This window comes from Embiotoca jacksoni, unplaced genomic scaffold, assembly GCF_022577435.1.
Source record: "Embiotoca jacksoni isolate LCO1_2020_lvr unplaced genomic scaffold, fEmbJac1.0.p SCAF_78, whole genome shotgun sequence".
NCBI classification, from domain to species: Eukaryota; Metazoa; Chordata; class Actinopteri; family Embiotocidae; genus Embiotoca; species Embiotoca jacksoni.
The window spans coordinates 710,811-728,310 of record NW_027185434.1 but is presented as its reverse complement, the minus strand read 5'-3'; the positions used below and the strand labels follow the sequence as shown (position 1 = coordinate 728,310).

The following is a 17,500-nucleotide window of genomic DNA, read 5'->3' as shown; positions in this document are numbered from 1 at the left end:
TGTGTGTGTGTGTGTGTGTGTGTGTGTGTGTGTGTGTGTGTGTGTGTGTGTGTTTGGTGTGTGTGTGTGTGTGTGTGTGTGTGTGTGTGTGTGTGTGTGTCTGGGTGTGTGTGTGTGTGTGTGTGTGTGTGTGTGTGTGTTTGGGTGTGTGTGTGTGTCTGGGTGTGTCTGGGTGTGTGTGTGTGTGTGTGTGTGCGTGTGATGGAGGGAACTTATCTTTATAACCATTCTCTCATTGGAAGATCTCCGATTTCCTGCTACATCATACTTCATATTCATAACCCCTGATATCATTTTTAATACCCACTTTTACTTCAGCTCTCTGAGTATTGTATGTGATGATTTACAAATCATATAAACTCATATTTGATTGAAAATAGACCAAAGACAACATATCAAATGTTAAAACTGAGAAATGTTATTGTTTTATGAGAAATATCTGCTTATTTTGATTTATCCCAGACAACGTCTCTTTCAGGGAAGGTCTTGTTTATTTCAGCAGAACAACGTCCAACCACATTCTGCACGTATTCCAACAGCATGGTTCTCTAGTAGAAGAGTCCGCTGATAAACTGGCCTCCTGCAGTCCACACCTGTCAATCATTGAAAACATCTGGAGCATCAGGACATGAACAATACAACAAAGGAGACCCTGAACTGTTGAGCAGCTGAAATCCTCTATCAGGCAAGAATGGGACCATATTTCACTTTCAAAACTCCAGAAACTGGTCTCCTCAGTTCCCAAAGGTTTCCAGAGTGTTGTTAAAAGAAGAGTTGATGCAGCTCAGTGGTGAACATGATCCTGGAACAACTTTATAGAGACGTGCTGCTGCATCAGATTCAAAATGAGAAGATATTTATCAGAAAACAATAAAACATTCGATATGTTGTCTTTGGTCTGTTATCCATCAAATATGGGTTTACATGATTTGCAAATCATCACATTCTGCTTTTGTTTACATGTTTCACAGCATCTAAACTTTTCTGGAAACGGGGCTGTGAAGCGTTTTATTTTGAATCGGCTCACGGTTGTAAAGCCGTCGTCCTGCTGATCAGATGAAGCTCAGCAGTGTGAGCGTCACTGATGGAACGAGACAAAGGTCAAAGTGCACATGGAAGGTTTAGTCAGTGTGGTTGCTGTGGAAAAATAAGTTTGATGACAAAATACAGTGTGTAAGTAGCACACTGTAACAAAGGTGATGGTGCTGAAAATACTGATCCACCACAGGACAGAAAAAGACCAAGACAGAGGACATTATTTAAAGTTTGACACTGAAGTCTGAGGATTCAAATTCCAACTATTCCAACTGTGTTGCTTGGTTTCAGTAATATTATGATTGTTTGAATGAATCCTTCCTTCACAGTCTGAGCAGATGAGTACATGCATCCATCCGAGGGTGGAAGGTGGCGAGCGCTGCCGTCTCTCTGTGTGGAGAGTCTCCAGAACAGTCTTCATATGTTGGTGACGGGTGTTGACTGTGAAATGTGGATATACTAGATAGATATATGTCTACAACAAAGGGCCTCCCAAACTTCTGCTGTGAGATATTTAATGTCATACACACTGTCCTCAGGGGACGGTTCCTTCATGCTTATTGGTCGACAGCAGTCCACATGTTCTCGGCCACGTCCATCAGCTGGTGGTGAAGGTCTGCAGGAAGCAGGAACACCAACCAACAGGTTGGCGCTGAGACATCCCAGCGAGAGGTTCGACTTTCCCTCTGAATACATGTCCATATTCATCCTCTGCTGAGAGGGTGTGTCCCTGCGATCAAAGTGTCCTGTTTATTACGTAATGAGCTGTGTAATGTCTCAGTTTGGTATTATAATATTTGATGGACATCCCCACCCTCCCTGTGACCTGCTGATACTTCAACAAACACACCTACAAACTCACACCCAGAGGACACACCCTGTCCCTATCGCTCAGTTACTCATTTACACATTTGGCAACATCGCAACCCCTGTCATCCCCCCCCCCCCCAACACCTCCCATGCATCCATTGTGGTTTCCTAAAAGCACTCCCCTGACCCGTCCTCAGCCTCTATATAAGACCTCTGCTCCATCCCTCTGTATCCTACTGCTAACCAGCAGGTAACCATGAGTACATTCAACTTCCTCATTCTGCTCTTATGGATGTGGAGCTGCAGAGCAGGACAGGTGCAGCACAGGTGAGTCACTGCCCAGAAATGAGCAGGTCCTTTTTGACATTGACGGTTGGTGGTTCAATCCCTGGTTATTCCTGTCCTCTTGATGAAGTGTCCTTGGGCAAGGCACTGAAGCCCAGGCTGCTCCCGACGCCAGATGACAGTCGTGGGAGGCAGAAATGATTTGAGTGCTTTACAGACTGCTGAGGTAATAAAGTCCTTTAAGTGCAGACCATTTAATAATAATTTAATCTATCAGGAATAACTGAGTTTTTTTAGTCCTGATGATGAATCTTTTGTCAATTGAGTTGCTAATCATTCAGGTTGCTGCAGTTATACTTCTATAACTGATCCAGAAGTGTGTTCCAGTATTCAGGACTGTCTTTATTGAGCTGGTAAATATTAGCCAAAAGTGCTGTTTCCATTTCAGACTGATTAATCTGAAATATGATATCGATTTTAGATCGACCTTCTGGTTGAAAACAGCTGTTCTGTGGTGTCAGAGTGACAATGCCTGATGTGATATACAATTTATGGATATTATGTGGTATTTTTATTTGATGTCATAAAATACTTATTCTGATTATAACTGTTAACACTCCAGTTACTTTGTTTATAAAAAAAAATTTTAAATTAATATTTTAGTTAAGTCGTGTGAATTTCATGAATTAATTACTAACTTTAAATGGTCTGCACTTGTACGGTGTTGTTTTATTTCTGCAGTCCACAAAGCGCTCTACACTGTTTCATTCACTGATTAACACACCGATGGCGACAGATCTCCCGACGGGGCAACTTGGGTTCAGTGTCTTGCCCAAGGACACTTCAGCATGTGGACGGAAGGAAGCAGGGATTGAACCACCAACCTGCTCCACCTTCTGAGCCACAGTCGCCACTCAACTTCAACTGATTGATGTTTATTTCTAATCGTTGCGTTGTTGGTTCTGATAATGTGAATCTGTTGAAATTACCTCGGGAGATTTATATCCTGTTTCTGCTTTCAAGCTGCAAACTTGATTCCAGTATTTTCCTCCTCCTTCCTTTGTGAATTAAAAATAGATAATGGATCGTTGGTAACAGTTGGATGTACCTCATACATGATGTCTTTTTCTCTTTTACAGCTTGGAGAAAAGCAACAGAGAAGATGGTATGTTGGTTTTAATTATCCAGTAAACTGTTTGCTTTAGAAGAACTTGAATGACATGCTCACTCAGTAGAGACAGAAAAACAGCATGTGATCCACTGCATCTGTCCTCGGGATGGATGAGGACTTTACCTCTTTACAGCTACTTATCCTCAGTAACCATCACCACCAACACTTTCACTCAGCCAGAGTGTGTTCAAGCAGCCCACACATACACAGCAAACTACAGACATGTCCGTCCTCATGTTGTTCAGTGAATTTAAATTTATGTTGTAAGAAATCGTTCCTTTTTCTATCAATCCCGAACGCAGTCTAAGATGGTGTGGTGTCATATTTAAACTTAGTTATGATATTAAGCTAGTAAGCTTTAAATGTATTCTTTTGGATTAATTAGATCCTTCCAATTTGTTTCAAAGTTTGCGTCCTTGAATGCCAAAGTCGGTTTCACGATCCATTGATCAGCGTGTGATCGACAAGGAAACCTTTTCTCAGACGGTGTTCCAACCCTGTTTCCAGAAAAGTTGGGATGCTGTGTAAAATGTAAATAAAAACTGAATATTTTTAATTGAAAATAGACTAAAGATAATATCAAGTGTTGAAACTGAGAAATGTGATTGTGCTATAAAAAATACGTTCATTTTGAATTTGATGTAGGCAACACATTTAAGATAAGTTGTGTAACTAAAAAAAACACCTGTTTGAACAACTCGCAACTAATCAGGTTACCTGGCAACAGACCGGAAACTTTACTGGGCATAAAAAGAGAATTAGTGGATTTCATCGTCTCCGGTTCATAATATCATTAAAAGATTCAGAGAATCTGGAGAAATCTCTGAACACAAGGGACAAGGCTGGAAACCAATATTGGATGGTGGTGATCTTCGGGCCCTCAGGCAGCACTGCATTAAAAACACACTATTCTGGAGTGGAAATCACTGCATGGGCTCAGGAACACTTGTGAAAACCATCGTCTGTGAACACAGTTCATGGCTGCATCCTCCAGGTTAAAGAGGAGAAGGACCATCCAGCTTTTTATCAGCGCTAAACTGGCCTCCTGCAGTCCAGACACGTCACTCATTGAAAACATTTGGCACATTAGGAAATGAGAAATATGACAAAGGAGAGCCTGAACTGTTGAGCAGCTGAAACCAAATATCAGGTAACAATGGGACAACATTTTGTGAAAAACTTTTTGACAGCATTCAATCTCATTCGTCTTTCATAACTGTTATTCTTTTGGGATGGTCATTGTCGTTGATAATGATCCAACGAGCTGACCAGAGGTGGAGCAGGGCCCCGCCAGCCAGATCTACTCCCCTAATGCCAATTGATAACGGCCTTTTAATGGGCTGATCAAACTCAAAGAAGGTGTCCAATAAACATTTTATGCATGAACACTTCTTGGGAAACATTTTGTATTCAACTAAATTAAAAATGTTTCACATAAGGACAAGACTTTAGACACAGAGCTCATGATCACACATGATCATTTAAAGTAAAATGAATTTATTTCAGAAACCTGAAGTTCATCAGTAATGTGTGTAGTGTGTGGATGTATGAGGATGTGCAGATGTAAGAAACAAATTGAAACCAAACCAGAGAGCCAGACTCATCAGGCCAGCTGTTACAGCCTGGAGGACCCAGGTGAACCACCTCAGCTGACGACCCTCCAGGACAACGGAGAGGCGTCATACTGCTCATACTGGAGATGAACTGTGTAACATCCATGTGTCCGTCTGTCTGTGATGTGTTCCTGGTTCTGCAGCAGCAGTTCTGGCCTCCTGTGACTTCAACCAGGACAGCGACCCGTTCTGCAGGTTCAGTCAGGACAGCACAGACAACGGTGACTGGACCCGACACAGAGGTTCCACTCCAACGGCTGACACCGGCCCGGGTGGAGACTACCCCGATGGAAGTCAGCATGCTTTATTTAAACTATTCCCTTTCTTACAATGACCGAGCCACGATGGAAACACTGAGGTATGAACATGTGTCCTTCTGTCTGCAGAGGGCTTCTATATCTACCACGAGGCTGACAATGTGGCCGAGGGGCAGAAAGCTCGTCTGCTGAGCCCGACCATCAGCTCAGTGGCCTCTCAGATCTGTGTCCGGTTTCGATACTTCATGTACGGCACAGACGACAAGAACGTTTTGAGCGTTCTGGCGAAATTATCCGGCGGTGAGCAGGAGGTCTGGAAGAAGACCGGTTTCCAGAGTCCATCCTGGCTGGAGGACTCCGTCACCGTGTCCAAACAGAGCGGTCAGAATCTCACGGTGAGGTCACCAGGTCACTCACATGACATTTCAGAGTTAAAGCTGTTCGTTATGTTAACATCAGTATTCATCACAATGAAGTCTTCAGCACTTTAATAGAAACTGGGGTGGTGAAGCTGGTAACTTAAAAAACAATGATGAGAAATAACTTTTCTCAACTTTAAATTTTGATGCGCGATTTTTCCTTTATTGTGAAATTGGTGTAAAATTTGAATTGTTTAAATGTATGAAATTCATCAATGTGCCTAAATGAATACAGACTGGATTACACTGATTACATCAGACTCCAATCAGTGTACACAAACATGCATAAAGATTATTTTCCAGCAACTTTTATCTCCCTATATTTAACTTTGTCTTTTATAACAGCTGTAAACTGATGTTGGCAGGAAGAGAAGGCTGATTGAGACAAGCTGATGATGAGGCTGTGCTGTAAAGTGTGTTCACCACGTCTCCAGCTGTTCCACCCTGAACAATAAACCTGACCTGGTGTCGTAGATTCACACGGAGGTCCTGCTCACAACATGTCAATCAAAGACTGTGTTATGACCACAAGGATGCTTGTGTGTTACTCTGATCAGCTGATGAGATATATTAGGACACTCTAAGCCTGGTGGTGGATGCTGGTCTGTGTACATGGAGACGGTTCTGGTTTTATTTGTTCAGGTTTTTGGACATTTGTGTGTCTACAGATGGTGTTCGAGGCTCAGAGAGGCCTCACTGCTTCCTGTGACTCGGCTCTGGACAACATCGTCATCACTGAAGGAGCATGTTACTGTGAGTTCACGCACACACACACACACACACACACACACACACACACACACACACACACACACACACACACTCTCTCTCTGTCTCCGGTGCATCACTGATGTCTAAATGTTTTGATGCAGCTTGTATGTCTGGCTGTGACTTTGACACTGACCTCTGTGACTGGACGACACACATCGACCGTCCTGATTTGTCTGGCTTCAGTCAGTGGAACGGACCAACAGACACTGAGGACACTGGACCTGAAGACGACTTCTCCAAACCGGGATGTAAGTGATTTTCCTTTTCTAAGGTTTGTATGGAAATGACTGAATCAGTCTGCCAGAGTGGTGCATTAATAAAATGAGTTCAGACTGATGGTCCTATTTTCATTTTTGCATCTGGGTCGTAAGTATATACTTGTTTGGTATTTTGGTTACAAAGGCGAAAGCACAACTCTGGCATAGTGGGGAGGAAGGAATAAATAATTAGAAGGTGTCACAGCTGACTTCAGTCATGAATTAAATAAGAAAAGCTGCTGTGTATGTAAACTGCTTTAACCTTTAGTGTGTAAATGACTCCGTGGTCTCACACAGCTGCTAGATTAATAAACCAGATGAGTAGCTTTTGAACTTTTACCTCTTTATGTGTAATTTAATTACATTTAAAGTGCAGTTAACCTGAGTGTCTTTTTATATATATATATATATATATATATATATATATATACTAAGATCGGCTGCTGCGTCATGACGCGCTCCAACTGACTGATTTACATCCAGTTCAATAGACAAGCGGCAGCTTCATTTTTATATGCTTAACTGAATCAGAAGGTTGTATTCAAGAAATTTTGTTTTAATTATTTATGTAAGTGGGATTTAATACATAGAAAATTCACCAAAGCTGTCTGTGGTAATCTGGATAGGTCTGTTCATGTTGGCTCTGCCAACTGACCCTCTTAAAACACACAATCTAAATCCTGTTTACATTTCAGAAATCTTGATGAGTAACCTAAATATGATCATAGACCAGTGACTTAAAACAGAAACAAAATAAATGCAAATTATCATAGTATTGAGATTAAATCAGCAACATGCTAAAATCTTTATTTAATTAGTTTAAATTTTATTCTTACCTAAATATACTTTTTGTTTTATTTTGACTCTTCCATGTATAGTCGGTATGTACATGTTGTTGGATTCTGTCGAGACTGTCCCTGGAGTCAGTGCTCAGATCAGAAGTCCTTCAGTTAACCCCTCCTCTGGATGTCTGGAGCTCACCTTCCACTACTACCTGTATGGTACCAGCACCACCATGCAGCTCAGCGTCCACACCCTCACCGCAGGTAAACCATGCATTCTTTTGTAATGTCTAGTTGAAGTACAGACAGTAAGGTGGTTTGGCTTGAATTCATTTTTCTGTTCACCAGGTGGAAGTCTTGGACCTTCTCTCTTCACTCTCACGGGGAGCCAGGGTCAAGGCTGGAAACCAGCAGCAGCCCGCTACCTGGGAACTGCTGCTGTTCAGGTAAACACTAGAACTCTGGTTTTCTTTGTGTTTATATGTATGCATATCGGCATACATTAACTTGTCTGCAACATATATGTGCATTTCAGTTTGTGATTGTGGGGACCTATGGAGAAACTCCGGAGACTGATATTGCGGTTGATGCTGTGTGTGTCGTAGCCTGCAGCGGTGAGAAACCAAGAACTCTCAGCACCATCAGAAATATGAAGCAGCTTTATCAGAGACAGATGTTTACATGAGAAATCATCTTTCATTCATAGCTCAGCCAACAACTCCAGGACCCACCACACCAAAACCAACAACTCCAGGACCCACTACACCAACACCAACAACTCCAGGACCCACCACACCAAAACCAACAACTCCAGGACCCACCACACCAAAACCAACAACTCCAGGACCCACTACACCAACACCAACAACTCCAGGACCCACCACACCAAAACCAACAACTCCAGGACCCACTACACCAAAACCAACAACTCCGGGACCAACCACACCAAAACCAACAACTCCTGGACCCACTACACCAAAACCAACAACTCCGGGACCAACCACACCAAAACCAACAACTCCTGGACCCACTACACCAAAACCAACAACTCCGGGACCCACTACACCAAAACCAACAACTCCTGGACCCACTACACCAAAACCAACAACTCCGGGACCCACTACACCAAAACCAACAACTCCGGGACCCACTACACCAAAACCAACAACTCCGGGACCAACTACACCAAAACCAACAACTCCGGGACCCACTACACCAAAACCAACAACTCCTGGACCCACTACACCAAAACCAACAACTCCGGGACCCACTACACCAAAACCAACAACTCCGGGACCCACTACACCAAAACCAACAACTCCGGGACCAACTACACCAAAACCAACAACTCCTGGACCCACTACACCAAAACCAACAACTCCGGGACCCACTACACCAAAACCAACAACTCCTGGACCCACTACACCAAAACCAACAACTCCGGGACCCACTACACCAAAACCAACAACTCCTGGACCCACTACACCAAAACCAACAACTCCAGGACCCACTACACCAAAACCAACAACTCCGGGACCAACTACACCAAAACCAACAACTCCCGGACCAACTACACCAAAACCAACAACTCCCGGACCAACTACACTAAAACCAACAACTCCCGGACCAACTACACCAAAACCAACAACTCCCGGACCAACTACACCAAAACCAACAACTCCCGGACCAACTACACCAAAACCAACAACCAAACCACCAAGTATGTCCTTATATAACTTTGCCATTTATACTGCATTCATGAAGCATTCTTTGTCTTATTTATCTTTTCTTTCTGGTCAGATCCATGTCCTCCTGATGCAGAGTACATCGAGTGTGGTCCAGCTTGTATCCCCACCTGTAAGGAACCCTCCACCAACTGCACCGGCTCCTGTATCACCGGCTGCTTCTGCAAACCAGGGTTTGTCTTCAAGGGACCGCGCTGCGTGCCCCTGGAGAAATGTGGCTGTCTGGATGATGACAACAACTATTACGAGGTCAGATGTCCTGTGCTGTTGGTATTCCTGTTTAATGAAAAGATAAAAGGGCATGACTATAAAGGATAAGTTGTGATATGTGACTTCAGTAACATGTAGTGCACACTCTCAGTAATGATCCTTTGTTGGATGTTGTTTCAGCCCGGCGAGGTCATATTTGGAGACGGCTGCTCAAAGCTGTGTCGCTGTGCAGGAAACTACACTTTGGAATGTGTGGATAACTCCTGTTTCCCCAGTGAGGAGTGTCGAGAGGTGAATGGCGTTGCAGGATGTTATCCTAAAGGTAACGATATTTGATTTATAAGTGTGTTCTTGAATGTGAGAGTTAAGTTGTAATTGGATAGTTCCTGTTGTGAGATACACCTTCCAAAAAGTAATACTGCACAACTGTGTGACTATCTTCTTTTACATTTTAGCAGAGATATCAGACTGGCTGCAGTTTACTTCGGACATCCTTAAATTCTGTTGAGACCAGGAAACATACTCTAACTGTAAATGTACTCTTTCTCCTTTTTAATTCTCCCTTAGATACGTCCACATGCATTGCATCTGGTGATCCTCACTACACGACCTTTGACAAACGCAAGTACAACTTCATGGGCAACTGCAGCTATCTGATGTCTGCACCCTGTAATGAAACAAGCCTGCCATACTTTGAGGTCCACGCTGACAATGAAAACCGCTACAACCGGCCCACCATCTCCTACGTGAAGGCTGTACACGTGTACGTACACACGGTGAAGATCTCCATTCTCAAAGGCGGCACGGTGCAGGTATGAAACGAGGGAACCAACACTGTTGTTTGACAAGCAGGGAAGGTTGAATTGTCTGTCCTCAGTGACTACTCATTACCTTAGTAACACCTGTTTTTTCTCCACACAGGTGAACGGGACCAACGTCAACCTGCCAGTGACTCCGTCGCCTGGAGTCTCGGTGTTCAAGTCAGGGAAGCACTACACTGTGTCCATGAACTTTGGTGTAACTGTTCGCTATGATGGAAACCACTTCATGGACATCAAAGTGATCAAAGAGTGAGCGAAGACTGAACACACGCTGTCGCCTCCGACCGTCTTTACACATGTTTGTCATTCTGGAATAATGGTTGAATCTTTCTGAACGGAAAACAAGTGAATGAGAAGTTATAAACAGTAGAACAAGGTGGAAGATGAGTCTCTAAGCTGCTGCTCTGTTTGTACCCTGCAGCTATAAGAACATCCTGTGTGGACTGTGTGGAGATTACGATGGAGATACTAAAGATGACTTTCGTAAACCGGATGGAAACTTGACCAGCAGTGCCAACGACTTCGGACACAGCTGGAACAGAGATCCAGAGTGAGGACTGCACAGACACAAGCACACTTCATCTAAACGCTCTATCTGCACAAATCAACCATTTACCTCCACACAGCTCTGTTTCTAAATCAAACAAGAGATGAAAAATGTCCCAGTTCTCAAAGAAAAACTGCTGGAATAAAATGGAGAGCAGAATTTTATTTTTTGTGAAAAGAAGCAGGATGAAATAACATTTCATAAAACTGACCTGAGTTTTATAATGTGTTCACAATTTATATCTAATGTGTTTTATCTATTTGATTATTTAACTTTAATTGACTTTGTGTGTCGGCAGGTGTAATAAGAAGCCCAACACCACCATCCCCAGCTGTGATCAAGATGACGAGGACCTGTACAAGAGCTCTGGATACTGCGGCATGCTGCTGGACAGGAAGGGTCCCTTCGCTGCGTGCCATCCCAAAGTCAACCTCAATGTACATGCATGCACACAAATATGAATCAGCCTCCTGTTCTGATGTTTTAATGTCTTTCCCTGAGTTTGTTAGTAATAGTGTGTTTATCCTGCTGCAGAAATCATGATACTGTGTTCGTTACCTTGAGTAGGTGGTTTTCTGCTTCTGATGATAGTCTAAATTAACGAAGCAGCAGGACAAAGAACAGAATTAGAGTTTCTGGTTTAAGACAGTGACTCTGAAGTAAGTATTGCATTTCCTGTGTGTCTTCAGGATTACTTCAGGGACTGTGTCTTTGACTTGTGTGAGTTGGATGGAGCCAAGCAGATCCTGTGTGAAGCCATCGAAGCCTACGTCAACGAATGCCAGGACCGTGGGGTCGACATCGGTCCCTGGAGGAACCAGACCTTCTGCCGTAAGTGTTGGACTGGATGGAGAGATGAGAGCTGCAGGGATGTAGGATGGCGAAGGTGGAGGCAGCAAGGGAGGGGCGTCCTGACAGTCAGTCAGGTTACATAATTTAGTGCTCTAATAACTGTAACCTGACTGCACCACAGGCCTGTCAATCAAACAGACACGCCCCCAAAAACAGGTCTTCTTGAATCTTCTTTTCTAATGAATGAGGGATTATTTTCAGATGGACCTCCAGAAAACTAATAAGAAGGAGTGACTTTAGCTAACAACACCGAGATAACTGATGGACACATTTTATTCACTTTGGATTTGATGAGAGAAGTTGAATGGGAGTCTATGGAGCCGGAGGCTTTTTGGAGCCGACCTCTAGTGGCACTCGCTGGTATTGCAGCTGAAGACACTTCTGGATCAGAACCATTTACAGACCAGAAGCTACGAACTCTTTTATGTCTGCGTTCTCAGCTGTCCTTTAGCATCTTCTTAAAAGGCTGAAACTTTTAATGTCAGTTAGGAAAGGCTTCTAGATGTAAGATCAGGTACTCTGAGAAATTAGGCAGCGCATGCTTCTGTTCCACCCCATCACTGACCTCAGCCTGCTGTGCCCCCCCCTCCCCCTCCAGCACTGAAATGCCCCCCCAACAGCCACTATGAGGTGTGTGCAGACGCCTGTCAGGACACGTGTTCTGTGAAACCTCCATCCTGTGGTGGGTCCTGCTCTGAGGCCTGCGTCTGTGATCCCGGCTACGTCCTGAGTGCCGGCATGTGCGTCAAGAAGAGTTCGTGTGGCTGTGAACACACCAACGGGCAGTATTACGAGGTACCGTGAAGTGTGTGTGTGTGTCCTTTATTAATTTAGTTGGAAATCTTTAAAACATTTACAACACCAGCCTCTGTACTGACCCTGCTACTCCCCTGATTGGTCGACTGTGTGTCTCAGCCCGGAGAGGAGTTCTACGTGGAGGGCTGTCAGCTGAAGTGTCGGTGTGACGCTCCCTTCGTCACCTGTGTGGCCTCTGAATGCCCCCCGATGCACGAGTGTAAACTCCAGAACGGAGAGCTGGGCTGCTATCCTACAGGTGAGTGAACACTGCACCTCTGGACAGCCGCTACCAGAACTAAAGAACCAGTCTGTCTTCGAATATGGAGAAATCTGAAGCGTTAGATGGAGCGGTGGAGGCTCAGACCCGGTTCCTGGAGTGGATCTGGTCCTGGTAATAGCAGGCTAGGTTCTTCTGGAGGACCTTTACTGAGTGCTTCAGGCTACTTGTTGTCTCTCTCAGGCTCTCAGGACTGCGTGGTCTCTGGAGATCCTCACTACAACACGTTTGACAAGAAGTTCTTCAGCTTCATGGGGACATGTACCTACACGCTGGCCAGAACCTGCAGGAACAACACGGGTAGGAACCAGTTCACACACTCACTGATGCAGGTTCCATTTTCACTTCACATTCATTCAGTCTCCACCGAACTGTGGACCAAGTTTAAATAAGAGCACGAAAGGTTTCTTATTATCATCCAATAATTCTTAGTTTGTTTTTTGTAAATATCAAACCCCAATTAGTCTGAATTAAATTGAAATGATATGTTTACAATGACAAATCATAACATAACAGGAAACTTTAACATCACAGAGAAACCCAACAGTTCAACATGATCAACAGGAGGAAGAAACCTCCAACAGAACAACAACCACAGATCAGATACTTATATTCTGGTGGCGTGCAGCACGCTGAGAAGCTGTGTGGAGATAATATGGCTCGATGAGGTCTTTAAGATACGATGGAGTCATAAAGTGTTAAAGTAACAACTGCACGGACGAATGTTTCAGCATCACTCTCGGACAGGATGTTCCTTATTCTGACGATATCACAGGTGCTAAGAGCAACACATCCACATATCCACCTCAGATCGGACGTCTCTACACTTCAGGATAAATAGACGTAGAGGTCATTTGTCCAAATCACTCCCCATCCAGGACGAAGCCTGAGGCCCATGTGGGTTGTTATAAATTCACATGAATGTATGTGCCTGTAAATGCAGTAACTGAATTTGGGTTCTAAATGTTTTCCAGTTGTTAGTCATACCCCATATGTTGCCATGGAAACCGATATCACAAACAAAAGGTTTGATATTTTAGAGTGAATTGACCCCCAATATGAACACATGTTGATTCCATGTTTTATTTAGATGGTAACTTGTGTTCCACCAGAGGGTGACGGCATCACTGTGGTGCCAGTAAACATTCAAACACCCTCCGAGTGATGCTGCTTCATTAAACCGGTGTTTCTGCTGAGCAGGTCCCTGGTTCTCTGTGGAGGGGAAGAATGAGCAGAGAGGCCTGCCAGGTGTGTCGTACCTGAGGAAGCTCTACGTCACGGTGAACGGGATCACAGTGACCCTGATGAAGGCCAGGAGGACCCTGGTCAGTACAGATCACATTCACACACACACACACTCTGAATGTGGCCAATGTGCACACAGGAGGAGACGTGTGTGTGTGTACATGTGTGTGTCACACACATGTACACACACGCCAGCTGCAGCGCTGCCTCACATCTGTCTTAATCCTGCTTCAGTCAAATTACATCTCAAAGCTCTTCACTCTTTTTATTTCATTTTATCCTCCTTTCTTCACTTTTATTTCTTTTCAGTGATATAATCCCAGAAATCTGTCCACACTCCTCCTGCTGCTCCTCCTCTTCCTTTTCCTCCTCCTCCTGCTGCTCCTCTTGCTCCTGCTCCTGCTCTTCCTCTTCCTCTTCCTGCTCCTCCTCCTCTTCCTCCTCCACAGATTAAATCTTTTCTCAGTGATAGTCTGTTGTTCTGCATGAACAGTGTCTCCATGTGATCTCCTCCTCCATCCCTCTGCAGGTGAACGGGCGGCGGGTGGCCCTCCCTCACTCCCCCTCCCCCCTCATGTCTCTGAGTCTGGCCGGTCAGTTCATCACCCTGCAGACGACCTTCGGCCTGCGAGTGCGTTGGGATGGAAACCATTATGCTCAGATCACTGTTCCTAGGTCAGTATAGAGGTTTGTTCAGAATGTTATTTTAGGAATCTTCTTGATTTTTTTTCTTTAACAGAAGTTTTATTCATCTTTTTTTATTTGGAAAAATTCTTCACACCTGCGTGAAACACAGACGAAGAATTCTAATTTTCATGGACTGAGGGAGAGAAGTTTAAACAAAAAAAGAGTAAACCAAATATTACAACACAATGTTTGCAAAACTTCCGACAACATTATTGCATTGTGTCACAAATTCCATAAATAACACAGATTTTGTGTGTTTGGGGAAAAATGTTTCTAAACCCGATTTAACATTTAAAACGCTTGAACTGATCATCTGAGTCTTTACAAAGAAGCAAAAGTAGTTCAAACTATTGTGTTGCTGATCAGATGAATGCATGTTGCAGTGGATCCTTTATAACTCCACAGACCATGTTTTACTTGATCTGAAAGACGATCTGAAAGATGTCGTAAAATCTCCTCTGCTCTCATACACCAAATAATTTCAGTTGAAAACGATGATGAACTTCTAAATGAAGTCATAATGATCTGAAGAAAATGTGAGTTTAGCAGCTGACGGTCGGTAGGTTGACCTGTAGTACGTCATGAGGACTGCTTGAGAAGTCATCTGTGCTTCTGTAGCAGCTGTAATTTAAAGGTCACAGAGATCTTCTATTTTTGATAAATCCCCCCAACACTCTTAATACTTTGGATGTACGTCTCCATCGATGATGCTTCGGCTAATACGACCACGAGAAGAGATTTCTGCGTTCCATTAGAGGACCAAAATATATTTGTCCCTGTAAGTCTTCTTAAAACCTCCTCATCTCTTAATCCTGAATTGTCTCCGTCCTCCCAGCTCCTACTACGACCAGATGTGCGGCCTCTGTGGCGACTACGACGGGAAACCAGAAAATGACTTCACCAAACCAGATGGCACTCTGGTGGGAACCACCAACGACTTCGGGAACAGCTGGCAGACGGAAGAGGATGAAGACGACTCGTGAGTTTGTTCATCTTCTTCCTGACAATTACTAGGTTTACTTCAAATTTCCTTTCAGCATGTGACAGAACTGCTTGTGATGGATGGACTTCATAATCTCTGCATGCTTTCAGTCAACAACAGGGGATGTCAGTAAAAACACACCATATTAATATAAATATCATTTAAGATACTCAAACATTACATGGTTTTCTCAATTCTGAGACAAAACAGTTTTTTATGAGACCATGAATAAGATTATAGAGAGAATTAGCTCACACTATGCAAAGAATAATTAATTCTGAGAAACAAAAGACAAATATTATTGTCTGCACTCTGAGCTGAGACATAAATACGAAACATGTTCCACGTCTTCGATCCCCTTCCTGCCATCTTGACTCTGATTTAAGAGGCGTGTTGTGTGTTTGGACTGATCAGGTGTACCCCGGGCACGAATCCCGACCCAGACTGCGACCCCAAACTGGAGGCTGAGGTGGTGAAACCAGATAAATGTGGAAAAATGAAAGACCCTGCTGGACCGTTCAGGTGAGAAACCGTCTTTTTATCCTCTGATTCATGACCTGCTCCACCTGTACGACGACAGTGTCCATCGACTGCAGCACATGATGCCCTGCTTCGACCGTCTCAAACATCTCTGTTGTTTTTTTTATTGTGAAGTTAATACAGTTTGTGTTGTGATCAAAAATAGCTGTAACAGACACAAAAAGAAAAGTTTTTACCTGCACTGAAAACTCTCTATTAGAATCTATGAAACAACAACATGAATTCAGCCTCTTCTCACCAACTCAAATCAGTTTTATGTCCTTCATTTGATCAACATGGTTAACAGAACACACACGTTTCATGTTTTTATCTTCACCTTATGAGTGCATTGTTCTTATATCTGTTTACATACCTGCAGTTGAAAGGAACTCCCTGTTCACAGCCAAGTCAGCTCTTATTTATCTCATCTATCTTTAGTGTGGGCATGTGTCACATCACACACTGAGGACAAAGTTTGGAACAATCACCAATTCACTCACGTGCAGTCTTTTCTCGTGAGCCTCTATATATATATATATACATATATATGTGTGTGTGTGTGTGTGTGTGTGTGTGTGTGTGTGTGTGTGTATACAGGTAGCCATATGATTCAGGCTGGCACCTGAATTATGTACAGTGGTGTGAAAAAGTGTTTGCCTCCTTCCTGATTTCCAATTTTTTTGCATGTTTGTCACTTAAATGTTTCAGATCATCAAACAAATTTAAATATTAGTCAAAGATAACACAAGTAAACACAAAATGCAGTTTTTAAATGAAGGTTTTTATTATTAAGGGAGAAAAACAATCCAAACCCACATTGCCCGGTGTGAAAAAGTGTTTGTCCCTCCTGTTAAAACATAACTTAACTGTGGTTTATCACACCTGAGTTCAATTTCTCGAGCCACACCCAGACCTGATTACTGACACACCTGTTCTCAATCAAGAAATCACTTCAATAGGACCTGCCTGACAAAGTGAAGTAGACCAGAAGATCCTCAGAAGATAGACATCATGCCGAGATCCAAAGATATTCAGGAACAAATGAGAAAGAAAGTAATTGAGATCTATCAGTCTGGAAAAGGTTTAAAGCCATTTCTAAAGCTTTGGGACTCCAGAGAACCACAGTGAGAACCATTATCCACAAATGGAGAAAACATGGAACAGTGGTGAACCTTCCCAGGAGCGGCCGGCCGACCAAAATTACCCCGAGAGAGCAGCGACGACTCATCCGAGGTCACAAAAGACCCCACGACAACATCCAAAGAACTGCAGGCCTCACTTGCCTCAGTTCAGGTCAGTGTTCATGACTCCACCAGAAGAAAGAGACTCGGCAGAAATGGCTGCATGGCAGAGTTCCAAGACCAAAACCACCGCTGAGCAAAAACAACATTAAGGCTCGTCTCATTTTTGCCAGAAA

The 17,500-nt window shown here is 43.5% G+C and overlaps 1 protein-coding gene across 1 annotated transcript in view; it reads left to right on the top strand.

Annotated features, from left to right (window-relative positions):
* The first annotated feature begins 4,854 nt into the window (after positions 1–4,854).
* Positions 4,855–17,500, top strand: part of zanl (zonadhesin, like) — a 32,392-nt gene continuing 19,746 nt past the window's right edge. The window contains exons 1-23 of the mRNA XM_069177884.1: positions 4,855–4,936; positions 5,058–5,207; positions 5,301–5,566; positions 6,259–6,343; positions 6,463–6,609; positions 7,497–7,664; positions 7,749–7,846; positions 7,936–8,014; positions 8,275–8,931; positions 9,198–9,394; positions 9,536–9,677; positions 9,923–10,167; positions 10,277–10,425; positions 10,598–10,726; positions 11,022–11,160; positions 11,413–11,554; positions 12,174–12,370; positions 12,491–12,629; positions 12,834–12,950; positions 13,851–13,975; positions 14,425–14,570; positions 15,418–15,561; positions 15,979–16,086. Of these exons, the coding sequence (XP_069033985.1) occupies positions 4,855–4,936; positions 5,058–5,207; positions 5,301–5,566; positions 6,259–6,343; positions 6,463–6,609; positions 7,497–7,664; positions 7,749–7,846; positions 7,936–8,014; positions 8,275–8,931; positions 9,198–9,394; positions 9,536–9,677; positions 9,923–10,167; positions 10,277–10,425; positions 10,598–10,726; positions 11,022–11,160; positions 11,413–11,554; positions 12,174–12,370; positions 12,491–12,629; positions 12,834–12,950; positions 13,851–13,975; positions 14,425–14,570; positions 15,418–15,561; positions 15,979–16,086 (3,851 nt within the window). The remainder of the gene's footprint in view (positions 4,937–5,057; positions 5,208–5,300; positions 5,567–6,258; positions 6,344–6,462; positions 6,610–7,496; positions 7,665–7,748; positions 7,847–7,935; positions 8,015–8,274; positions 8,932–9,197; positions 9,395–9,535; positions 9,678–9,922; positions 10,168–10,276; positions 10,426–10,597; positions 10,727–11,021; positions 11,161–11,412; positions 11,555–12,173; positions 12,371–12,490; positions 12,630–12,833; positions 12,951–13,850; positions 13,976–14,424; positions 14,571–15,417; positions 15,562–15,978; positions 16,087–17,500) is intronic.